Source organism: Oncorhynchus masou, chromosome 9 (genome assembly GCF_036934945.1).
Source record: "Oncorhynchus masou masou isolate Uvic2021 chromosome 9, UVic_Omas_1.1, whole genome shotgun sequence".
NCBI lineage: Eukaryota > Metazoa > Chordata > Actinopteri > Salmoniformes > Salmonidae > Oncorhynchus > Oncorhynchus masou.
In genome coordinates this window covers 85,177,805-85,203,199 of record NC_088220.1, presented here as the reverse complement: position 1 = coordinate 85,203,199, position 25,395 = coordinate 85,177,805, and the positions used below count along the sequence as shown (strand labels likewise).

The 25,395-nt window shown below is 52.4% G+C and overlaps 2 protein-coding genes across 2 annotated transcripts; one reads left to right on the top strand and one right to left on the bottom strand.

The window, feature by feature from the left end:
• Nucleotides 1-2,440: 2,440 nt before the first annotated feature.
• On the bottom strand, nt 2,441-23,392 carry bud23 (BUD23 rRNA methyltransferase and ribosome maturation factor). The gene is made up of 12 exons (XM_064975340.1): nt 23,222-23,392; nt 22,942-22,979; nt 22,645-22,740; nt 22,440-22,522; nt 22,034-22,130; nt 21,757-21,853; nt 19,431-19,481; nt 19,082-19,167; nt 18,591-18,636; nt 18,206-18,267; nt 16,172-16,261; nt 2,441-3,590 (listed from the first exon to the last, which is right to left on the bottom strand). Exons 1-12 carry the CDS (start codon nt 23,267-23,269, stop codon nt 3,536-3,538), a joined length of 849 nt encoding a protein of 282 aa, XP_064831412.1. The 5' UTR covers nt 23,270-23,392; the 3' UTR covers nt 2,441-3,535.
• A 288-nt stretch (nt 23,393-23,680) lies between these two features.
• On the top strand, nt 23,681-25,027 carry LOC135546700 (uncharacterized). The gene has a single exon (XM_064975322.1). It carries the CDS (start codon nt 23,751-23,753, stop codon nt 24,999-25,001), a length of 1,251 nt encoding a protein of 416 aa, XP_064831394.1. The 5' UTR covers nt 23,681-23,750; the 3' UTR covers nt 25,002-25,027.
• The last annotated feature ends 368 nt before the right edge of the window (nt 25,028-25,395 follow it).

Below are 25,395 nucleotides of genomic sequence, written 5' to 3'. Positions count from 1 at the left end.
GTATAGGAGAGTGTGAGAGAGCGAGCGAGAGAATTGAATACACTTGTAGAATCGTAAGGATAGTTTTTACTAATCCATGAGAGCATGTGTGGATATTGATGATTATAATGTTGTTAAAAAAAGCATCTCTTGAAACCCTCTGTGGCATGATGGGGCCCCTGTGTAAACATAGCTGCCTAAATATCTGCACCCCTGTTCTGGACCCTGGATAGACAGAGACGGGTAGCCTAGCGTTTAAGAGAGTTGGGCCAGTAACTGAAAGGTTGCTGGTTCCAATCCCGAGCAGATTACGTGAAAAATCTGTCGATATGTCCTTGAGCAAGGCAATAAACCCTAATTGTTCTGGTCAGTCACTCTGTATAAGTTGAAAAAAAAAAACATGCAGTCCACTTCCCGAAAACACATTAAGCACATCGAACCAATTTACCATTACCTGTAGGAACGAATAAAAAAAATTAAAAAACCAAACGCGTCAGAACACTTTAAAGCATTAGCTTGATTGAATTGGGCACACACCAAAACTGGGGACTTGTGATTCGGCCTTGTACATGGGGCTTGAAGTACGTATGGACTGGATCTCATTAAGTCCACAGATTTAATCTTCTGCAACGTAGCCAGGCAGCGGTGTTCCACTAAACACATTGTCCACCAAACATAAACCCAGGTAAATCTTATTCCATCCTGTCCAACTGAACACAGGTACGTGTAAATATCTTCGTGGTTGAGTCTTCCAGCTGGAACATGTAAACACAGATGCATCCCTGATAAGAACAACCGCCCGACTGGAAGACGGACACCACAGAGGAAACCATAAGAAGGGCAGGGTACACCGTGAAGGGAAAGGTTTTCAGGCTTCAACAGGGCAGGTCCTACAGGCCCTAGTTTCTACCTTCATAACAACACTATCAACAAGGCAGGTCCTACAGGCCCTAGTTTCTACCTTAACAACACTATCAACAAGGCAGGTCCTACAGGCCCTAGTTTCTACCTTCTTAACAACACTATCAACAAGGCAGGTCCTACAGGCCCTAGTTTCTACCTTAACAACACTATCAACAAGGCAGGTCCTACAGGCCCTAGTTTCTACCTTAACAACACTATCAACAAGGCAGGTCCTACAGGCCCTAGTTTCTACCTTAACAACACTATCAACAAGGCAGGTCCTACAGGCCCTAGTTTCTACTTCTTAACAGCACTATCAACAAGGCAGGTCCTACAGGCCCTAGTTTCTACCTTAACAACACTATCAACAGGGCAGGTCCTACAGGCCCTAGTTTCTACCTTAACAGCACTATCAACAAGGCAGGTCCTACAGGCCCTAGTTTCTACCTTAACAACACTATCAACAAGGCTGGTCCTACAGGCCCTAGTTTCTAACTTCTTAACAACACTATCAACAAGGCAGGTCCTACAGGCCCTAGTTTCTACCTTCTTAACAGCACTATCAACAAGGCAGGTCCTACAGGCCCTAGTTTCTACCTTCTTAACAACACTATCAACAAGGCAGGTCCTACAGGCCCTAGTTTTACCTTCTTAACAACACTATCAACAAGGCAGGTCCTACAGGCCCTAGTTTCTAACTTCTTAACAACACTATCAACAAGGCAGGTCCTACAGGCCCTAGTTTTATCGCACCTGGACTACTGTTCAGTAGGTGGTCAGGTGCCACAAAGAGGGACTTAGGAAACGTGCAATTGTCTCAGAACAGGGCAGCACGGCTGGCCCTCGGATGTACACAGAGAGCTAATATTAATAATAGGTCCTACATGTCAATCTCTCCTGACTCAAAGTGGAGGAGAGATTGACTTCATCACTACTTGTTTTTATGAGCGGTATTGACATGTTGAATGCACCGAGCTGCCCAGTTTAAACTACAAGCCCATAACTCTGACACCCATGCCCGTACCCTTAACAAGACATGCCACCAGAGGTCTCTTCACAGTCCCCAAGTCCAGAACAGACAATGGGAGGTGCACAGTACTACATAGAGTCGTGACAACATGATGTTCCACATCAAGTAAAATTAGATTTAAAATAGGTAAAAAATACAACCTTATGGAACAGCGGGGTGAAGACACACAGACACACGATAACATACACACAGGAAAACATACACAAAGCTGGCATCACCTTCTTAACAACAGGCAAGCAGGTGGCTATTTGAAGAATATCAACTATCAAAAAACATATTTAGATTTATGTAACACTTTTCTTTTGGTTACAACATGATCCCATATGTGTTATTTCATAGTTTTAACATCTTCTACAACGTAGAAAATAGTAAAAACAAAGAAAAACCCTTTAATGAGTAGGTGTTCATTAAAACTTTTGACCGGTAGTGTATATACTACCTCAGTCTCATTACCTCGACTAACCTGTACCCCTGCACATTGACCCTGTAGTCTCCTAAGTACCCCTGTATATAGTCTCATTACTAACCTGTACCCCTGTATATAGTCTCATTACTAACCTGTACCCCCTGTATATAGTCTCATTACTAACCTGTACCCCCTGTATATAGTCTCATTACTAACCTGTACCCCCTGTATATAGTCTCATTACTAACCTGTACCCCCTGTATATAGTCTCATTATTGTTATTTTATTGTTGCTTTTTATTTTATATATATATATATATTTTTTATTTTATTTTTTTTTTTTCAGTTAATTTAGTAAATATTTCAGCACTTAACTGCATTGTTGGTTAAGGGCGTGTAAGCATTTCCCTGTTGTATTCAGCATGTGACATAACATTAGATTTGAATTATGGTATCTAAACCGCTGTGAAATTATAATTTCAAGAACCAGAAATATTACATCTTCAGCTGGTTTTAACAAAACATGCAAAAACAAAAACTGAAGAACAGGAAGCATAGAAATAGTGCATATAGAACACATCTACAACTTCTTATTTCTGTCCAGAGGATAGGGGCCCATGTCCTAGAGGGGCCAGTTTCTGTCCAGAGGATAGGGGGCATGTCCTAGAGAGGGGCCAGTTTCTGTCCAGAGGATAGGGGCCCATGTCCTAGAGAGGGGCCAGTTTCTGTCCAGAGGATAGGGGCCCATGTCCTAGAGAGGGGCCAGTTTCTGTCCAGAGGATTGGCACCACAACCAGATAAGCATTAGACAACTTTCCACGCCTCATGCTCCAGTGGCACATGACACCAGAAGGAGTGGGACGTACAGAAACTGTCCCCTCTCTAGGAATGCTATAGCTAAACAAAGCCTAGCAACCAGTCTAGGTAACCACAGCAACGGGCAGTCACCGGCGTGGGTGGGAATCGCATTCTCAAATGTATATGAATTAATTTCCATTCCATTGATAGAGAGACAACTCCTGGAAGAAAACAACCGTCAACTTCTAAATGGGGAAAAATATATATTTTAATCCACCCGTTTTTTTAAGTGAGTAGGATTGATTTGAGTCCATTTAAGTTTAAATCTTGCCGGTCACAGATCCTCTGGTCACACAGGAAGGACAGTAGTACTCCATGAGTGTGAACCTCCGGGCTGGAACACACAGGACTGACCGTGGTTTAAAAGTGAGGCCTTCTCTGCCGAGCAGTGTACTTTGTGTCAGCTCGGACTTCCCTGGGAAACAAAACACACCACAGAGAGGGAAGACTGTAAGAGACCAGCCTTTCTGTTTACAGAGCCTGATGACTTCCTCCATATGGGGTTGTAAACTATATGAACATCATAATGCATGGTACAAATGTTGACCTGTACAGGATCAGGATCCCCGCCCAAATGAGAGTAGCCAGGATCCCCGCCCAAATGAGAGGGTAGCCAGGATCCCTGCCCAAATGAGAGGGTAGCCAGGATGCCCGCCCAAATGAGAGGGTAGCCAGGATCCCTGCCCAAATGAGAGGGTAGCCAGGATGCCTGCCCAAAAGATAGCCAGGATCCCTGCCCAATGGGTAGCCAGGATCCCTGCCCAAATGAGAGGGTAGCCAGGATCCCTGCCCAAATGAGAGGGTAGCCAGGATCCCTGCCCAAATGAGAGGGTAGCCAGGATCCCTGCCCAAATGAGAGGGTAGCCAGGATCCCTGCCCAAATGAGAGGGTAGCCAGGATCCCTGCCCAAATGAGAGGGTAGCCAGGATCCCTGCCCAAATGAGAGGGTAGCCAGGATCCCTGCCCAAATGAGAGGGTAGCCAGGATCCCTGCCCAAATGAGAGGGTAGCCAGGATCCCTGCCCAAATGAGAGGGTAGCCAGGATCCCTGCCCAAATGAGAGGGTAGCCAGGATCCCTGCCCAAATGAGAGGGTAGCCAGGATCCCTGCCCAAATGAGAGGGTAGCCAGGATCCCTGCCCAAATGAATAGCCAGGAGCCCAAATGAGGTAGCCAGGATCCCTGCCCAAATGAGAGGGTAGCCAGGATCCCTGCCCAAATGAGAGGGTAGCCAGGATCCCTGCCCAAATGAGAGGGTAGCCAGGATGCCTGCCCAAATGAGAGGGTAGCCAGGATGCCTGCCCAAATGAGAGGGTAGCCAGGATCCCTGCCCAAATGAGAGGGTAGCCAGGATCCCTGCCCAAATGAGAGGGTAGCCAGGATCCCTGCCCAAATGAGAGGGTAGCCAGGATCCCTGCCCAATGAGAGTAGCCAGGATCCCTGCCCAAATGAGAGGGTAGCCAGGATCCCTGCCCAAATGAGAGGGTAGCCAGGATCCCTGCCCAAATGAGAGGGTAGCCAGGATCCCTGCCCAAATGAGAGGGTAGCCAGGATCCCTGCCCAAATGAGAGGGTAGCCAGGATCCCTGCCCAAATGAGAGGGTAGCCAGGATCCCTGCCCAAATGAGAGGGTAGCCAGGATCCCTGCCCAAATGAGAGGGTAGCCAGGATCCCTGCCCAAATGAGAGGGTAGCCAGGATCCCTGCCCAAATGAGAGGGTAGCCAGGATCCCTGCCCAAATGAGAGGGTAGCCAGGATCCCTGCCCAAATGAGAGGGTAGCCAGGATGCCTGCCCAAATGAGAGGGTAGCCAGGATGCCTGCCCAAATGAGAGGGTAGCCAGGATCCCTGCCCAAATGAGAGGGTAGCCAGGATCCCTGCCCAAATGAGAGGGTAGCCAGGATCCCTGCCCAATGAGGGTAGCCAGGATCCCTGCCCAAATGAGAGGGTAGCCAGGATCCCTGCCCAAATGAGAGGGTAGCCAGGATCCCTGCCCAAATGAGAGGGTAGCCAGGATCCCTGCCCAAATGAGAGGGTAGCCAGGATCCCTGCCCAAATGAGAGGGTAGCCAGGATCCCTGCCCAAATGAGAGGGTAGCCAGGATCCCTGCCCAAATGAGAGGGTAGCCAGGATCCCTGCCCAAATGAGAGGGTAGCCAGGATCCCTGCCCAAATGAGAGGGTAGCCAGGATCCCTGCCCAAATGAGAGGGTAGCCAGGATCCCTGCCCAAATGAGAGGGTAGCCAGGATCCCTGCCCAGATGAGAGGGTAGCCAGGATCCCTGCCCAAATGAGAGGGTAGCCAGGATGCCTGCCCAAATGAGAGGGTAGCCAGGATCCCTGCCCAAATGAGAGGGTAGCCAGGATCCCTGCCCAAATGAGTAGCCAGGATCCCTGCCCAATGAGAGTAGCCAGGATCCCTGCCCAAATGAGAGGGTAGCCAGGATGCCTGCCCAAATGAGAGGGTAGCCAGGATCCCTGCCCAAATGAGAGGGTAGCCAGGATGCCTGCCCAAATGAGAGGGTAGCCAGGATCCCTGCCCAAATGAGAGGGTAGCCAGGATCCCTGCCCAAATGAGAGGGTAGCCAGGATGCCTGCCCAAATGAGAGGGTAGCCAGGATCCCTGCCCAAATGAGAGGGTAGCCAGGATCCCTGCCCAAATGAGAGGGTAGCCAGGATCCCTGCCCAAATGAGAGGGTAGCCAGGATCCCTGCCCAAATGAGAGGGTGGCCAGGATCCCTGCCCAAATGAGAGGGTGGCCAGGATCCCTGCCCAAATGAGAGGGTGGCCAGGATCCCTGCCCAAATGAGAGGGTGGCCAGGATCCCTGCCCAAATGAGAGGGTGGCCAGGATCCCTGCCCAAATGAGAGGGTGGCCAGGATCCCTGCCCAAATGAGAGGGTGGCCAGGATCCCTGCCCAAATGAGAGGGTGGCCAGGATCCCTGCCCAAATGAGAGGGTGGCCAGGATCCCTGCCCAAATGAGAGGGTAGCCAGGATCCCTGCCCAAATGAGAGGGTAGCCAGGATCCCTGCCCAAATGAGAGGGTAGCCAGGATCCCTGCCCAAATGAGAGGGTAGCCAGGATCCCTGCCCAAATGAGAGGGTAGCCAGGATCCCTGCCCAAATGAGAGGGTGGCCAGGATCCCTGCCCAAATGAGAGGGTGGCCAGGATCCCTGCCCAAATGAGAGGGTGGCCAGGATCCCTGCCCAAATGAGAGGGTAGCCAGGATCCCTGCCCAAATGAGAGGGTGGCCAGGATCCCTGCCCAAATGAGAGGGGTGGCCAGGATCCCTGCCCAAATGAGAGGGTGGCCAGGATCCCTGCCCAAATGAGAGGGTGGCCAGGATCCCTGCCCAAATGAGAGGGTGGCCAGGATCCCTGCCCAAATGAGAGGGTGGCCAGGATCCCTGCCCAAATGAGAGGGTGGCCAGGATCCCTGCCCAAATGAGAGGGTAGCCAGGATCCCTGCCCAAATGAGAGGGTAGCCAGGATCCCTGCCCAAATGAGAGGGTAGCCAGGATCCCTGCCCAAATGAGAGGGTAGCCAGGATCCCTGCCCAAATGAGAGGGTAGCCAGGATCCCTGCCCAAATGAGAGGGTAGCCAGGATGCCTGCCCAAATGAGAGGGTAGCCAGGATCCCTGCCCAAATGAGAGGGTAGCCAGGATCCCTGCCCAATGAGAGGGTAGCCAGGATCCCTGCCCAAATGAGAGGGTAGCCAGGATCCCTGCCCAATGAGAGTAGCCAGGATCCCTGCCCAAATGAGAGGGTAGCCAGGATCCCTGCCCAAATGAGAGGGTAGCCAGGATCCCTGCCCAAATGAGAGGGTGAGAGCCAGGATCCCTGCCCAAATGAGAGGGTAGCCAGGATGCCTGCCCAAATGAGAGGGTAGCCAGGATCCCTGCCCAAATGAGAGGGTAGCCAGGATCCCTGCCCAAATGAGAGGGTAGCCAGGATCCCTGCCCAAATGAGAGGGTAGCCAGGATCCCTGCCCAAATGAGAGGGTAGCCAGGATCCCTGCCCAAATGAGAGGGTAGCCAGGATCCCTGCCCAAATGAGAGGGTAGCCAGGATCCCTGCCCAAATGAGAGGGTAGCCAGGATCCCTGCCCAAATGCCAAAGAGGGTAGCCAGGATGCCTGCCCAAATGAGAGGGTAGCCAGGATCCCTGCCCAATGAGAGTAGCCAGGATCCCTGCCCAAATGAGAGGGTAGCCAGGATGCCTGCCCAAATGAGAGGGTAGCCAGGATCCCTGCCCAAATGAGAGGGTAGCCAGGATGCCTGCCCAAATGAGAGGGTAGCCAGGATCCCTGCCCAAATGAGAGGGTAGCCAGGATGCCTGCCCAAATGAGAGGGTAGCCAGGATCCCTGCCCAAATGAGAGGGTAGCCAGGATGCCTGCCCAAATGAGAGGGTAGCCAGGATGCCTGCCCAAATGAGAGGGTAGCCAGGATGCCTGCCCAAATGAGAGGGTAGCCAGGATCCCTGCCCAAATGAGAGGGTAGCCAGGATGCCTGCCCAAATGAGAGGGTAGCCAGGATGCCTGCCCAAATGAGAGGGTAGCCAGGATGCCTGCCCAAATGAGAGGGTAGCCAGGATGCCTGCCCAAATGAGAGGGTAGCCAGGATGCCTGCCCAAATGAGAGGGTAGCCAGGATGCCTGCCCAAATGAGAGGGTAGCCAGGATGCCTGCCCAAATGAGAGGGTAGCCAGGATGCCTGCCCAAATGAGAGGGTAGCCAGGATGCCTGCCCAAATGAGAGGGTAGCCAGGATGCCTGCCCAAATGAGAGGGTAGCCAGGATGCCTGCCCAAATGAGAGGGTAGCCAGGATCCCTGCCCAAATGAGAGGGTAGCCAGGATCCCTGCCCAAATGAGAGGGTAGCCAGGATCCCTGCCCAAATGAGAGGGTGGCCAGGATCCCTGCCCAAATGAGAGGGTGGCCAGGATCCCTGCCCAAATGAGAGGGTGGCCAGGATCCCTGCCCAAATGAGAGGGTGGCCAGGATCCCTGCCCAAATGAGAGGGTGGCCAGGATCCCTGCCCAAATGAGAGGGTGGCCAGGATCCCTGCCCAAATGAGAGGGTGGCCAGGATCCCTGCCCAAATGAGAGGGTGGCCAGGATCCCTGCCCAAATGAGAGGGTGGCCAGGATCCCTGCCCAAATGAGAGGGTGGCCAGGATCCCTGCCCAAATGAGAGGGTGGCCAGGATCCCTGCCCAAATGAGAGGGTGGCCAGGATCCCTGCCCAAATGAGAGGGTGGCCAGGATCCCTGCCCAAATGAGAGGGTGGCCAGGATCCCTGCCCAAATGAGAGGGTAGCCAGGATCCCTGCCCAAATGAGAGGGTAGCCAGGATCCCTGCCCAAATGAGAGGGTAGCCAGGATCCCTGCCCAAATGAGAGGGTAGCCAGGATGCCTGCCCAAATGAGAGGGTAGCCAGGATCCCTGCCCAAATGAGAGGGTAGCCAGGATCCCTGCCCAATGAGAGTAGCCAGGATCCCTGCCCAAATGAGAGGGTAGCCAGGATCCCTGCCCAATGAGAGTAGCCAGGATCCCTGCCCAAATGAGAGGGTAGCCAGGATCCCTGCCCAAATGAGAGGGTAGCCAGGATCCCTGCCCAAATGAGAGGGTAGCCAGGATCCCTGCCCAAATGAGAGGGTAGCCAGGATGCCTGCCCAAATGAGAGGGTAGCCAGGATCCCTGCCCAAATGAGAGGGTAGCCAGGATCCCTGCCCAAATGAGAGGGTAGCCAGGATCCCTGCCCAAATGAGAGGGTAGCCAGGATCCCTGCCCAAATGAGAGGGTAGCCAGGATCCCTGCCCAAATGAGAGGGTAGCCAGGATCCCTGCCCAAATGAGAGGGTAGCCAGGATCCCTGCCCAAATGAGAGGGTAGCCAGGATCCCTGCCCAAATGAGAGGGTAGCCAGGATCCCTGCCCAAATGAGAGGGTAGCCAGGATGCCTGCCCAAATGAGAGGGTAGCCAGGATCCCTGCCCAATGAGAGTAGCCAGGATCCCTGCCCAAATGAGAGGGTAGCCAGGATGCCTGCCCAAATGAGAGGGTAGCCAGGATCCCTGCCCAAATGAGAGGGTAGCCAGGATGCCTGCCCAAATGAGAGGGTAGCCAGGATCCCTGCCCAAATGAGAGGGTAGCCAGGATGCCTGCCCAAATGAGAGGGTAGCCAGGATCCCTGCCCAAATGAGAGGGTAGCCAGGATGCCTGCCCAAATGAGAGGGTAGCCAGGATGCCTGCCCAAATGAGAGGGTAGCCAGGATGCCTGCCCAAATGAGAGGGTAGCCAGGATGCCTGCCCAAATGAGAGGGTAGCCAGGATCCCTGCCCAAATGAGAGGGTAGCCAGGATGCCTGCCCAAATGAGAGGGTAGCCAGGATGCCTGCCCAAATGAGAGGGTAGCCAGGATGCCTGCCCAAATGAGAGAGTAGCCAGGATGCCTGCCCAAATGAGAGGGTAGCCAGGATGCCTGCCCAAATGAGAGGGTAGCCAGGATGCCTGCCCAAATGAGAGGGTAGCCAGGATGCCTGCCCAAATGAGAGGGTAGCCAGGATGCCTGCCCAAATGAGAGGGTAGCCAGGATGCCTGCCCAAATGAGAGGGTAGCCAGGATGCCTGCCCAAATGAGAGGGTAGCCAGGATCCCTGCCCAAATGAGAGGGTAGCCAGGATCCCTGCCCAAATGAGAGGGTAGCCAGGATCCCTGCCCAAATGAGAGGGTGGCCAGGATCCCTGCCCAAATGAGAGGGTGGCCAGGATCCCTGCCCAAATGAGAGGGTGGCCAGGATCCCTGCCCAAATGAGAGGGTGGCCAGGATCCCTGCCCAAATGAGAGGGTGGCCAGGATCCCTGCCCAAATGAGAGGGTGGCCAGGATCCCTGCCCAAATGAGAGGGTGGCCAGGATCCCTGCCCAAATGAGAGGGTGGCCAGGATCCCTGCCCAAATGAGAGGGTGGCCAGGATCCCTGCCCAAATGAGAGGGTGGCCAGGATCCCTGCCCAAATGAGAGGGTAGCCAGGATCCCTGCCCAAATGAGAGGGTAGCCAGGATCCCTGCCCAAATGAGAGGGTAGCCAGGATCCCTGCCCAAATGAGAGGGTAGCCAGGATCCCTGCCCAAATGAGAGGGTAGCCAGGATCCCTGCCCAAATGAGAGGGTAGCCAGGATGCCTGCCCAAATGAGAGGGTAGCCAGGATGCCTGCCCAAATGAGAGGGTAGCCAGGATGCCTGCCCAAATGAGAGGGTAGCCAGGATGCCTGCCCAAATGAGAGGGTAGCCAGGATGCCTGCCCAAATGAGAGGGTAGCCAGGATGCCTGCCCAAATGAGAGGGTAGCCAGGATGCCTGCCCAAATGAGAGGGTAGCCAGGATGCCTGCCCAAATGAGAGGGTAGCCAGGATGCCTGCCCAAATGAGAGGGTAGCCAGGATGCCTGCCCAAATGAGAGGGTAGCCAGGATGCCTGCCCAAATGAGAGGGTAGCCAGGATGCCTGCCCAAATGAGAGGGTAGCCAGGATCCCTGCCCAATGAGAGTAGCCAGGATCCCTGCCCAAATGAGAGGGTAGCCAGGATGCCTGCCCAAATGAGAGGGTAGCCAGGATCCCTGCCCAAATGAGAGGGTAGCCAGGATGCCTGCCCAAATGAGAGGGTAGCCAGGATCCCTGCCCAAATGAGAGGGTAGCCAGGATGCCTGCCCAAATGAGAGGGTAGCCAGGATCCCTGCCCAAATGAGAGGGTAGCCAGGATGCCTGCCCAAATGAGAGGGTAGCCAGGATGCCTGCCCAAATGAGAGGGTAGCCAGGATGCCTGCCCAAATGAGAGGGTAGCCAGGATCCCTGCCCAAATGAGAGGGTAGCCAGGATGCCTGCCCAAATGAGAGGGTAGCCAGGATGCCTGCCCAAATGAGAGGGTAGCCAGGATGCCTGCCCAAATGAGAGGGTAGCCAGGATGCCTGCCCAAATGAGAGGGTAGCCAGGATGCCTGCCCAAATGAGAGGGTAGCCAGGATGCCTGCCCAAATGAGAGGGTAGCCAGGATGCCTGCCCAAATGAGAGGGTAGCCAGGATGCCTGCCCAAATGAGAGGGTAGCCAGGATGCCTGCCCAAATGAGAGGGTAGCCAGGATCCCTGCCCAAATGAGAGGGTAGCCAGGATCCCTGCCCAAATGAGAGGGAAGCCAGGATCCCTGCCCAAATGAGAGGGTAGCCAGGATCCCTGCCCAAATGAGAGGGTGGCCAGGATCCCTGCCCAAATGAGAGGGTGGCCAGGATCCCTGCCCAAATGAGAGGGTGGCCAGGATCCCTGCCCAAATGAGAGGGTGGCCAGGATCCCTGCCCAAATGAGAGGGTGGCCAGGATCCCTGCCCAAATGAGAGGGTGGCCAGGATGCCTGCCCAAATGAGAGGGTAGCCAGGATCCCTGCCCAATGAGAGTAGCCAGGATCCCTGCCCAAATGAGAGGGTAGCCAGGATGCCTGCCCAAATGAGAGGGTAGCCAGGATCCCTGCCCAAATGAGAGGGTAGCCAGGATGCCTGCCCAAATGAGAGGGTAGCCAGGATCCCTGCCCAAATGAGAGGGTAGCCAGGATGCCTGCCCAAATGAGAGGGTAGCCAGGATCCCTGCCCAAATGAGAGGGTAGCCAGGATGCCTGCCCAAATGAGAGGGTAGCCAGGATGCCTGCCCAAATGAGAGGGTAGCCAGGATGCCTGCCCAAATGAGAGGGTAGCCAGGATGCCTGCCCAAATGAGAGGGTAGCCAGGATGCCTGCCCAAATGAGAGGGTAGCCAGGATGCCTGCCCAAATGAGAGGGTAGCCAGGATGCCTGCCCAAATGAGAGGGTAGCCAGGATGCCTGCCCAAATGAGAGGGTAGCCAGGATGCCTGCCCAAATGAGAGGGTAGCCAGGATGCCTGCCCAAATGAGAGGGTAGCCAGGATGCCTGCCCAAATGAGAGGGTAGCCAGGATCCCTGCCCAAATGAGAGGGTAGCCAGGATCCCTGCCCAAATGAGAGGGTAGCCAGGATCCCTGCCCAAATGAGAGGGTAGCCAGGATCCCTGCCCAAATGAGAGGGTGGCCAGGATCCCTGCCCAAATGAGAGGGTGGCCAGGATCCCTGCCCAAATGAGAGGGTGGCCAGGATCCCTGCCCAAATGAGAGGGTGGCCAGGATCCCTGCCCAAATGAGAGGGTGGCCAGGATCCCTGCCCAAATGAGAGGGTGGCCAGGATCCCTGCCCAAATGAGAGGGTGGCCAGGATCCCTGCCCAAATGAGAGGGTGGCCAGGATCCCTGCCCAAATGAGAGGGTGGCCAGGATCCCTGCCCAAATGAGAGGGTGGCCAGGATCCCTGCCCAAATGAGAGGGTGGCCAGGATCCCTGCCCAAATGAGAGGGTGGCCAGGATCCCTGCCCAAATGAGAGGGTGGCCAGGATCCCTGCCCAAATGAGAGGTAGCCAGGATCCCTGCCCAAATGAGAGGGTAGCCAGGATCCCTGCCCAAATGAGAGGGTAGCCAGGATCCCTGCCCAAATGAGAGGGTAGCCAGGATCCCTGCCCAAATGAGAGGGTAGCCAGGATCCCTGCCCAAATGAGAGGGTAGCCAGGATCCCTGCCCAAATGAGAGGGTAGCCAGGATGCCTGCCCAAATGAGAGGGTAGCCAGGATCCCTGCCCAAATGAGAGGGTAGCCAGGATCCCTGCCCAATGAGAGTAGCCAGGATCCCTGCCCAAATGAGAGGGTAGCCAGGATCCCTGCCCAATGAGAGTAGCCAGGATCCCTGCCCAAATGAGAGGGTAGCCAGGATCCCTGCCCAAATGAGAGGGTAGCCAGGATCCCTGCCCAAATGAGAGGGTAGCCAGGATCCCTGCCCAAATGAGAGGGTAGCCAGGATGCCTGCCCAAATGAGAGGGTAGCCAGGATCCCTGCCCAAATGAGAGGGTAGCCAGGATCCCTGCCCAAATGAGAGGGTAGCCAGGATCCCTGCCCAAATGAGAGGGTAGCCAGGATCCCTGCCCAAATGAGAGGGTAGCCAGGATCCCTGCCCAAATGAGAGGGTAGCCAGGATCCCTGCCCAAATGAGAGGGTAGCCAGGATCCCTGCCCAAATGAGAGGGTAGCCAGGATCCCTGCCCAAATGAGAGGGTAGCCAGGATCCCTGCCCAAATGAGAGGGTAGCCAGGATGCCTGCCCAAATGAGAGGGTAGCCAGGATCCCTGCCCAATGAGAGTAGCCAGGATCCCTGCCCAAATGAGAGGGTAGCCAGGATGCCTGCCCAAATGAGAGGGTAGCCAGGATCCCTGCCCAAATGAGAGGGTAGCCAGGATGCCTGCCCAAATGAGAGGGTAGCCAGGATCCCTGCCCAAATGAGAGGGTAGCCAGGATGCCTGCCCAAATGAGAGGGTAGCCAGGATCCCTGCCCAATGAGAGTAGCCAGGATCCCTGCCCAAATGAGAGGGTAGCCAGGATGCCTGCCCAAATGAGAGGGTAGCCAGGATCCCTGCCCAAATGAGAGGGTAGCCAGGATGCCTGCCCAAATGAGAGGGTAGCCAGGATCCCTGCCCAAATGAGAGGGTAGCCAGGATGCCTGCCCAAATGAGAGGGTAGCCAGGATCCCTGCCCAAATGAGAGGGTAGCCAGGATGCCTGCCCAAATGAGAGGGTAGCCAGGATGCCTGCCCAAATGAGAGGGTAGCCAGGATGCCTGCCCAAATGAGAGGGTAGCCAGGATGCCTGCCCAAATGAGAGGGTAGCCAGGATCCCTGCCCAAATGAGAGGGTAGCCAGGATGCCTGCCCAAATGAGAGGGTAGCCAGGATGCCTGCCCAAATGAGAGGGTAGCCAGGATGCCTGCCCAAATGAGAGAGTAGCCAGGATGCCTGCCCAAATGAGAGGGTAGCCAGGATGCCTGCCCAAATGAGAGGGTAGCCAGGATGCCTGCCCAAATGAGAGGGTAGCCAGGATGCCTGCCCAAATGAGAGGGTAGCCAGGATGCCTGCCCAAATGAGAGGGTAGCCAGGATGCCTGCCCAAATGAGAGGGTAGCCAGGATCCCTGCCCAAATGAGAGGGTAGCCAGGATCCCTGCCCAAATGAGAGGGTAGCCAGGATCCCTGCCCAAATGAGAGGGTAGCCAGGATCCCTGCCCAAATGAGAGGGTGGCCAGGATCCCTGCCCAAATGAGAGGGTGGCCAGGATCCCTGCCCAAATGAGAGGGTGGCCAGGATCCCTGCCCAAATGAGAGGGTGGCCAGGATCCCTGCCCAAATGAGAGGGTGGCCAGGATCCCTGCCCAAATGAGAGGGTGGCCAGGATCCCTGCCCAAATGAGAGGGTGGCCAGGATCCCTGCCCAAATGAGAGGGTGGCCAGGATCCCTGCCCAAATGAGAGGGTGGCCAGGATCCCTGCCCAAATGAGAGGGTAGCCAGGATCCCTGCCCAAATGAGAGGGTAGCCAGGATCCCTGCCCAAATGAGAGGGTAGCCAGGATCCCTGCCCAAATGAGAGGGTAGCCAGGATCCCTGCCCAAATGAGAGGGTAGCCAGGATGCCTGCCCAAATGAGAGGGTAGCCAGGATGCCTGCCCAAATGAGAGGGTAGCCAGGATGCCTGCCCAAATGAGAGGGTAGCCAGGATGCCTGCCCAAATGAGAGGGTAGCCAGGATGCCTTCCCAAATGAGAGGGTAGCCAGGATCCCTGCCCAAATGAGAGGGTAGCCAGGATGCCTGCCCAAATGAGAGGGTAGCCAGGATGCCTGCCCAAATGAGAGGGTAGCCAGGATGCCTGCCCAAATGAGAGGGTAGCCAGGATCCCTGCCCAAATGAGAGAGTAGCCAGGATGCCTGCCCAAATGAGAGAGTAGCCAGGATGCCTGCCCAAATGAGAGAGTAGCCAGGATCCCTGCCCAAATGAGTAGCCAGGATCCCTGCCCAAATGAGAGGGTAGCCAGGATCCCTGCCCAAATGAGAGGGTAGCCAGGATCCCTGCCCAATGAGAGAGTAGCCAGGATGCCTGCCCAATGAGAGAGTAGCCAGGATGCCTGCCCAAATGAGAGAGTAGCCAGGATCCCTGCCCAAATGAGTAGCCAGGATCCCTGCCCAAATGAGAGAGTAGCCAGGATGCCTGCCCAAATGAGAGAGTAGCCAGGATGCCTGCCCAAATGAGAGGGTAGCCAGGATCCCTGCCCAAATGAGAGAGTAGCCAGGATGCCTGCCCAAATGAGAGAGTAGCCAGGATCCCTGCCCAAATGAGTAGCCAGGATCCCTGCCCAAATGAGAGGGTAGCCAGGATCCCTGCCCAAATGAGAGGGTAGCCAGGATCCCTGCCCAATGAGAGAGTAGCCAGGATGCCTGCCCAAAGAGAGAGTAGCCAGGATCCCTGCCCAAATGAGAGAGTAGCCAGGATCCCTGCCCAAATGAGTAGCCAGGATCCCTGCCCAAATGAGAGAGTAGCCAGGATGCCTGCCCAAATGAGAGAGTAGCCAGGATGCCTGCCCAAATGAGAGGGTAGCCAGGATCCCTGCCCAAATGAGAGAGTAGCCAGGATGCCTGCCCAAATGAGAGAGTAGCCAGGATCCCTGCCCAAATGAGAGGGTAGCCAGGATCCCTGCCCAAATGAGAGGGTAGCCAGGATCCCTGCCCAAATGAGAGGGTAGCCAGGATCCCTGCCCAAATGAGAGGGTAGCCAGGATCCCTGCCCAATGAGAGAGTAGCCAGGATGCCTGCCCAAATGAGAGAGTAGCCAGGATCCCTGCCCAAATGAGTAGCCAGGATCCCTGCCCAAATGAGTAGCCAGGATCCCTGCCCAAATGAGAGAGTAGCCAGGATCCCTGCCCAAATGAGAGAGTAGCCAGGATCCCTGCCCAAATGAGAGAGTAGCCAGGATCCCTGCCCAAATGAGTAGCCAGGATCCCTGCCCAATGAGAAGCCAGGATCCCTGCCCAATGAGAGAGTAGCCAGGATGCCTGGCCAATGAGAAAGTAGCCAGGATCCCTGCCAAATGAGAGGGTAGGCAGAGGGGTACATACCTGCCCTGTCTTCTCCTCCTCTCCTTCTTCTCTAGGACCCAGTCTTTTCCCTTCTTTGCAGACTTGCCCTTCATGTTCTTAAAGCGAGATCTTTACAAAAGACAAAACAGGAAATGACCACCAGTAGACACAGGAAGGGATTGAGACACCTCAGCTCTAAAAAAACCTGCAGTTATGTTTTACATATTTCATCTTCAAATCGGCTCCCCGTCTTCTCTGACAGATGTGATCAGTGTCCTTGTAAAGGACGTCACACTGCTTGCTAAGCCATTTGCTCCTGAGTCGGCTCATACCAAGGCTCCAACCCAGGACCTCTGTCTCGCAAACACACAGGATCACACCCATTAACTTCTCGGTGACTGGGGGCAGTATTGAGTAGCTTGGATGAATAATGTGCCCAGAGTAAACCTGGTACTCAGCCATAAAAGCTAGAATATGCATATAATTAGGTATATTTGGATAGAAAACACTGAAGTTTCTAAAACTGTTTGAATGATGTCTGTGAGTATAACAGAACTCATGTGGCAGGCGAAAACCTGAGAAAAAAATCCAACCAGGAAGTGGGAAATCTGAGGTTGGTCGATTTTCAACTCCGCCCCTATTGAAGATACAGTGGGATATTGGTCCTGTTGCACTTCCTAAGGCTTCCACTAGATGTCAACAGTCTTTAGAAACTTGTTTGAGGCTTCTACTGTAAAGTAGGGGCTCATAAGGGCTGTTTGAGTCAGTGGTCTGGCAGAGTGCCACAGGCTCGTGACGTGCGGTCATGAGAGAGTTAGCTCACTTTCCAATGCTTTTCTGAAGACAAAGGAATTCTCCAGTTGGAACATTAATGTTAAAAACATCCTAAAGATTGATTCTATACATCGTTTGACATGTTTCTATGGACTGTAACGGAATTTTTGACATTTCGTCTGCTCCGAGTGAACGCGCTTCGTGACTTTGTATTTGTTTACAAAACGCGCTAACAAAAGTAGCTATTTGGACATAAATTATAGACATTATCGAAACAAATCAAACATTGATTGTGGAACTGGGATTCCTGGGAGTGCATTCTGATGAAGATCATCAAAGGTAAGTTAATATGCATAATGCTATTTCTGACTAATGTTGACTACACATCATGGCGGATATTTCTTTGGACTCTGAGCGCCGTACTCAGATTATTGCATGGTATGCTTTTTTTTCTTTAAAAAAAATAATCTGACACAGCGGTTGCATTAAGGAGAGGTTTATCTAAAGTTCCATGTATAATAGCTTTATTTTTTATCAATGTTTATTATGAGTATTGCTGTGAATTCATGTGGCTATCTGCGAAATCACTGCATGTTTTGGAACTACTGAACATAACACACCAATGTAAAATTAGATTTTTGGATGTAAATAAGCAGTTTATCAAACAAAACATACATGTATTGTGTAACATGAAGTCCTATGAGTGTCATCTGATGAAGATCATCAAAGGTTAGTGATTCATTTTTATCTATATTTCTGCTTTTTGTGACTTCTATCTTTGGCTGGAAAAAAATGACTGTTTTTCTGTGACTTGGTGGTGACCTAACACAATCGTTTGTGGTGCTTTCGCTGTAAAGCCTTTTTGAAAATCAGACACTGTGGCTGGATTAACGAGAATTTTATCTGTAAAATGGCGTAAAATACTTGTATGCTTGAGGAATATTAATTATGAGATTTTTTGTTGTTTTGAATTTGGCACCCTGCACTTTCACTGGTTGTTGGCGGGGTGGGACGCTACCGTCCCGAATATCCAGAGAGGTTAAGTGTCTTACCCAGTCGAGACACGGAAAAGCTATTTGGACGAGCAAGTGGAGACACCTCAGGCTGAGTTTCCCCATATCTCCATCTGCTACATCACGTGATGTCAGAGGGCTGAAAAGCTGCCCGGGCAGTAACTGTAAACAGGCAGGAAGACAGCCCTCTGTCTCTCTGGGAGATGAGCCTGGCCTAACGGCTTCTCATTAGCATAAATGGTGGTAAACTACAACACTTCTAAAGCTGAGGATGTTATTTCTTTACCTCTGTCCTGTGAATTGGACTTGATTTGGGACGTCCCTGTCCACTGTCTCTGACACTAGCCCCTGAAACACAGGGACCACAAAACCATCAGCGTTCAACATTCAAGACAACAGTCTCTACAAATTAACCCTTATTCTTTTCCATACGGCAGGGTAGCCTAGTGGTTAGAGCGTTGGACTAGTAACCGAAAGGTTGCAAGTTCGAATCCCCGAGCTGACAAGGTACAAATCTGTCGTTCTGCCCCTGAACAGGCAGTTAAACCCACTGTTCCTAGGCCGTCATTGAAAATAAGAATTTGTTCTTACCTGACTAGCCTAGTAAAATAAAAGGTCAAATTTTAAAAAGACAACAGTCTCTACAAATGAACCCTTGTTCTCTTCCTCACCTTGGGAAGGGTTCCTGAAAACCCAGCGAACAGACAAAGGAAGAACCTGACGGGGGGAAGAAGAAAAAGAGAAGAATGTCAGTTTTAGTCTCTTATCCAGAGCGACTTACAGTTAAGAGCATTCATCTTAAAGTAACTAGGTGGGGACAACCACGTATCACAGTCATAGTAAGTAAAACCATCCCTCAATAAAGTAGTTCCCTAGCAGTCGGTAGTGTGAGTGTTCGTGCCAGAAAGACATGGGTTTGTGTGCGTGTTTCTAGTTTGACCACCAACTGATGACCATAGAAATAGAATCTGACATCATTGACTCACTATGACATTATGCCATCATTGACACCATTATGCCATCACTATCTCATTATGACATCACTATCTCATTATGACATCACTGACTTAACAGGAGAGGCCCATTCTATTGGTTAAATTTCTAATGGTGACTACCAAACCAAGTTGGGCCGCTGGGCGGCAGGGGGGGCGGGGAGACTCACTTTTTGGCCTTGGTGCTGTTAGGATAGTCCACCACCATGCCTCCACTGAAACCTGCCTTCATGGCCTGGGATGTAATCAGTTCCAGCTGCACACAGTCAAGTCTATTATTCATATGCACAGCACAGACATGGCGTACACTGAAACGCTGGCTGGCAGGTTCACCTCTCAATATTAACAAGAGTAAAATATTAAAGTAACAAAGGTGTCATAAAATGGAACATTTAGTATGAATGTACATAGAAGGAAGACCGTCAACAACAGTACACAGATGAGAAGAGTGACTACAGGTCAGGAGTGGCATGTTTCTGTGGAGACTAACTTTAATAAACTATTTTCATATCACTGTACCTGCTCAGAGTTCTCTGGGTAAAGCTGAAACACTGCACGGGCTCCTCTCGACTAAAAAGATACGGGACAATAACACAAGTAGTTAGATTGGACAGAGGTCACGAGGGATCTCACCAGGGAGGAGGAGTTAGATTGGACCGAGGTCCCTAGGGATCTCACCAGGGAGGAGGAGTTAGATTGGACAGAGGTCACTAGGGATCTCACCAGGGAGGAGTTAGATTGGACAGAGGTCACGAGGGATCTCACCAGGGAGGAGGAGTTAGATTGGTAGGGATCTCACCAGGGAGGAGTTAGATTGGACCGAGGTCACTAGGGATCTCACCAGGGAGGAGTTAGATTGGACAGAGGTCACGAGGGATCTCACCAGGGAGGAGGAGTTAGATTGGACCGAGGTCCCTAGGGATCTCACCAGGGAGGAGGAGTTAGATTGGACAGAGGTCACTAGGGATCTCACCAGGGAGGAGGAGTTAGATTGGACAGAGGTCACTAGGGATCTCACCAGGGAGGAGTTAGATTGGACAGAGGTCACGAGGGATCTCACCAGGGAGGAGGAGTTAGATTGGTAGGGATCTCACCAGGGAGGAGTTAGATTGGACAGAGGTCACGAGGGATCTCACCAGGGAGGAGGAGTTAGATTGGACCGAGGTCCCTAGGGATCTCACCAGGGAGGAGGAGTTAGATTGGACAGAGGTCCCTAGGGATCTCACCAGGGAGGAGTTAGATTGGACAGAGGTCCCTAGGGATCTCACCAGGGAGGAGGAGTTAGATTGGACAGAGGTCCCTAGGGATCTCACCAGGGAGGAGGAGTTAGATTGGTAGGGATCTCACCAGGGAGGAGGAGTTAGATTGGACCGAGGTCACGAGGGATCTCACCATGGAGGAGGAGTTAGATTGGACAGAGGTCCCTAGGGATCTCACCAGGGAGGAGGAGTTAGATTGGACAGAGGTCACTAGGGATCTCACCAGGGAGGAGGAGTTAGATTGGACAGAGGTCACTAGGGATCTCACCAGGGAGGAGGAGTTAGATTGGACAGAGGTCACGAGGGATCTCACCAGGGAGGAGGAGTTAGATTGGTAGGGATCTCACCAGGGAGGAGTTAGATTGGACAGAGGTCACGAGGGATCTCACCAGGGAGGAGGAGTTAGATTGGACCGAGGTCCCTAGGGATCTCACCAGGGAGGAGGAGTTAGATTGGACAGAGGTCCCTAGGGATCTCACCAGGGAGGAGTTAGATTGGACAGAGGTCCCTAGGGATCTCACCAGGGAGGAGGAGTTAGATTGGACAGAGGTCCCTAGGGATCTCACCAGGGAGGAGGAGTTAGATTGGTAGGGATCTCACCAGGGAGGAGGAGTTAGATTGGACCGAGGTCACGAGGGATCTCACCATGGAGGAGGAGTTAGATTGGACAGAGGTCCCTAGGGATCTCACCAGGGAGGAGGAGTTAGATTGGACAGAGGTCCCTAGGGATCTCACCAGGGAGGAGTTAGATTGGACAGAGGTCCCTAGGGATCTCACCAGGGAGGAGGAGTTAGATTGGACAGAGGTCCCTAGGGATCTCACCAGGGAGGAGGAGTTAGATTGGTAGGGATCTCACCAGGGAGGAGGAGTTAGATTGGACCGAGGTCACGAGGGATCTCACCATGGAGGAGGAGTTAGATTGGACAGAGGTCCCTAGGGATCTCACCAGGGAGGAGGAGTTAGATTGGACAGAGGTCCCTAGGGATCTCACCAGGGAGGAGTTAGATTGGACAGAGGTCCCTAGGGATCTCACCAGGGAGGAGGAGTTAGATTGGACAGAGGTCCCTAGGGATCTCACCAGGGAGGAGGAGTTAGATTGGACCGAGGTCACGAGGGATCTCACCAGGGAGGAGGAGTTAGATTGGACAGAGGTCCCTCGGGATCTCACCAGGGAGGAGGAGTTAGATTGGACCGAGGTCACGAGGGATCTCACCATGGAGGAGGAGTTAGATTGGACAGAGGTCCCTAGGGATCTCACCAGGGAGGAGGAGTTAGATTGGACAGAGGTCCCTAGGGATCTCACCAGGGAGGAGTTAGATTGGACAGAGGTCCCTAGGGATCTCACCAGGAGGAGGAGTTAGATTGGACCGAGGTCCCTAGGGATCTCACCAGGGAGGAGTTAGATTGGTAGGGATCTCACCAGGGAGGAGGAGTTAGATTGGACCGAGGTCACGAGGGATCTCACCAGGGAGGAGGAGTTAGATTGGACAGAGGTCCCTAGGGATCTCACCAGGGAGGAGGAGTTAGATTGGACAGAGGTCACGAGGGATCTCACCAGGGCGGAGTTAGATTGGTAGGGATCTCACCAGGGAGGAGTAGAGTGTACTGAAGAAGGTGTAGAGCCTCTTGGGGGGGCTGTGAGTCTTTTTGTCAGCATTGCAGAGCCACTGGAGAGCAGAAATACTGAGGGATGAGACAAAGAGAGGTAGGGGAGGACACAGACACAGGTGATAGGTAGAAAGAGAAGGATGGAGACAGTCAGAAAGAGACATTACTAACTCAGTCTTGACAAGTCCATCAATAGTAATTTCTCAGTAGAGAACTCAGGTCTCTCTTACAGGACAGGAAGGACAAGCTCTTTACCTGATGCAGCCATCAAAGGTCCCAGGCCTGAAGGGTAATCCCTCCCCCATATCCCCCAACACAAGGTCTCCCTCCACCTCCCGATCCAGCGCTACATCTAGAGACAAGGACACAGCACTGGTCAACGGCGGAGCACAACAAACAAATATTGACTGCTATATTTCCGGTTGCTGATCCATCTCTAAATATAAATGCAATATTTTTGCGCCAGGAATGACACCAATGGCCGTGTTGACGCCCACTCAACCATACATGGCCGTGTTGACGCCCACTCAACCATACATGGCCGTGTTGACGCCCACTCAACCATACATCGCCGTGTTGACGCCCACTTAACCATACATGGCCGGGTTACCGCCCACTTAACCATACATGGCTGTGTTGATGCCCACTCAACCACACTCACCCAACATGGCTGTGCTGATGTCCACTCCAACCCAGCAATGTCCCTCCTCTGACAGGTAGTCCCCACTTAGCCCGGAGCCACACCTGATGGGACAAGTTATAAAAGACACATTCAGTCTAACGTAGTTTTGTTGTTGTTTTGTTCTCCTACCCAGACCCATTACATTAATGAGAGCCCTCAGCAGTCCCCTGGCTTGTACACATACCCTACATCGAGCAGGAAACAGGGCTGGTCCTCAGGCAGGTTCAGCAGCTCCACAGCTCTCTCAGACATCTGGCTCTGGATCTCGATCATCCGAGAACTGGAAATCAACGAGGAAATTATTGAACAGTTGATTACTTAGCTACCCTTGAATCATATTACATTCTACTGTCTCAAAGAGATTGCATCAAGGACAGCCTCTGGTCAGTATGTAAATGGTAAAAATGCAACGATTTATATTCAAACACAGCGATTCGTATTATGCAGCCCATAGGAGGTCATTGTCAAACCCCGAACTCACTTCTGAGAATATTTCTTGGCCTCCTCTTCGTTATAGAACTGCAGAACGAGTAGAAATCAAAACACAAGAAGTTAAGTGCTGCGTGCAGGTAAACACAAGATGTGTCGCGGAAATGTTGTCCACATAATGAACTAAACATAACTAGTCACTTGCTAGGTAGGTATTTTGGAACAGATCACTAGCTAACTAACTGAGCAATCGTGTGTTTCCTTAGTTAATGCGGCTAACGTTAGCTAGCTCTCGTATGTCTTTAAAAAAATAATGAAAATATCATACTAACAATTTCAGGCGGAGCCATATGCTCGGGTCTTCGACAACTTGAGGCCATGTCTAATTTTGTTTCCTACAAGATATCTACGAATGATCGATTTAAATCAAAAAACCTTAAACGTTTTTATGATGTCTGGCTCCAGCTGAGGCTCCACATGTGAGTGTGACGTAGTATTTCAGCGACAAGGAAAGGGGCACGTAATTTAAAGAGACAGCCGCATCGTTGGGGAAAAACAATACTATTAGAAACGACTTCAACAACCAACACGGCCTTGTGAATGAATGCATATCTAAACACAATTTTAAAGCATACGAAAAATTAATTTGCACAAGACCATCACATCAGAGAGGAAGAGGCGATAATTGAGAACGTTCAAACCCCAATTCCTCGTATATTATTGGATGACAGAATACGTTTTGTGACAACATCCTATTTACATATTCTCTCATTGGTCAGCTATACATTTTACCGGATCCCACCCCTGTCTTCTTCGTTTCTGTCATTTCTCCATGGCCGCTGTACCTGCTGCTACGGGAGAATGGCTGAGGTCAGTCGGAGATTGGGGAGCGGAGTTTACAGATTTTCAGCTATCAGAAACGCACCGACTCACTCCATCCCCTGCGCCGAAGATCGACCACACGAAACGATGTCAGTAGCAGCAACCTCTATAATTGGAGCCAGAACCTTTAAAGCCAAGGTAACCGGACAAGGGATTTACGAATGTCACCCGGTGTCAACAAGGGACAGTCAGGCGAGTTCCTGGGAGCCTGAACGTAACAACCTCGAGGAGAATGCACAGGAATGCACGGAGACCGAGCACATTGATCAAATACTTTCTAGGCTAAAACACGAGTACAGACTGGGGTATGGGACATTACTTTGGTCAAGTAGTGATTTGCTTTTATTAGACATTAATGCTAAACCCGCTATCAAATTAGCAACTGTTCAGGATAGTGAGCTCAGACGGTCACCATTGTACCTGTGGCCCAGTGTAAAGCCTCTGTCCCAGGGTAACCTAGTAACAGTGCACAGGATGATGTGTTGGAATAGCCGAGGTGTTGTCATGGCCACCTTACACCCTGAAGTCTTTGGGTCACCTCAGCAGCTCCGAGCATTCAGCACGGTCATGCTGGCAGAGCAGCAGTCAGGCCGGTTTCGACCTCACCCAGAGGCCCTGTACTCCACCAGGACTTACAGCTGGAGGAGCAAAAACAACCAGTCAGACTTCCCGCCTCTTCACAGGAGCAGAACGGCCTACTACGACATCCTCCGAGTGTCCCCAGGCGCCACCCAATCCCAAATAAAAACAGCATATTACAAGCAGTCGTTCATCTACCACCCAGACAAGAACCCCGACAACGAGGAGGCCACCCAGCGTTTCTCTGAGATCACCGAGGCCTATAGCGTGCTGGGGAGCATGGCCCTGAGGAGGAAGTACGACCGCGGCATCCTCAGTGGGTCAGACATCCGGGGGGCAGGGAGACCCTCGGACCGGGAGGCCACCTCCAGCAACAGAGCCTCTGGCCCACAGCAGTATCAACAACAGCAGAGATCCCGACGGTTCTCCAACGTTGGAGGGAAAACCATGTTTGACTTTGACGCCTTCTTCCAGGCTCACTATGGAGAGCAGCTGCAGAGGGAGAAGGAGCTGAGGGCCAGAAGGGCCCAGCACCAGCAGAAACAGCAGCAGGATTATAAGCAGTGGAAGCTGGGGAAGATGTTGGAGATTACTGTAGGGGTACTGCTGGCCATGGGAGGAGTCATCTTCTTCAGTATCACCAGGTCCTGAAATAGAAATAAACCTATCTGTCCCTACCTACCTGTTGAGGTTCTGTGTTTGGACAAGTGGTTGCTTGAAGTGTTACACAAGGTTTCAATTTCTCTCTCTTCCCAGGTTATTTTCACAATAAACAGTTGACTTTTATCAAGAATAGCAGACAGTGATGTCGTTAATGGGCCCTACTCTCCACAGTGTCATTATCAGGACTGACACCAGACTTTAGCCTCCTTCCTTTCAACACAAGTGATTATAGCCACACATACATGGCCGAGCTCTTCTCAAAACTCAAATGACAGTTGTTTTATACAGAGATGATTTAGTGAGTTAAGTAGGATCCCCATTAGCTGTTGCACATGCAGCAGCTCCTCTTCCTGGGGTCCACACATTTACATGGACCTTGTAG

Bases quoted from the DNA above. Each gene is read 5' to 3' on its own strand.
- LOC135546700 (XM_064975322.1), top strand. From the start codon at position 23,751: ATGGCTGAGGTCAGTCGGAGATTGGGGAGCGGAGTTTACAGATTTTCA.
- bud23 (XM_064975340.1), bottom strand. From the start codon at position 23,269: ATGGCCTCAAGTTGTCGAAGACCCGAGCATATGGCTCCGCCTGAAATT. The intron at 22,131-22,439 runs GTGAGTGTGGTT...CCTTGTCTCTAG, and splicing joins CATCAGCACAGCCATGTTGG to ATGTAGCGCTGGATCGGGAG. The intron at 18,637-19,081 runs GTGAGTCTCCCC...TCCCCCCGTCAG, and splicing joins AACAGCACCAAGGCCAAAAA to GTTCTTCCTTTGTCTGTTCG.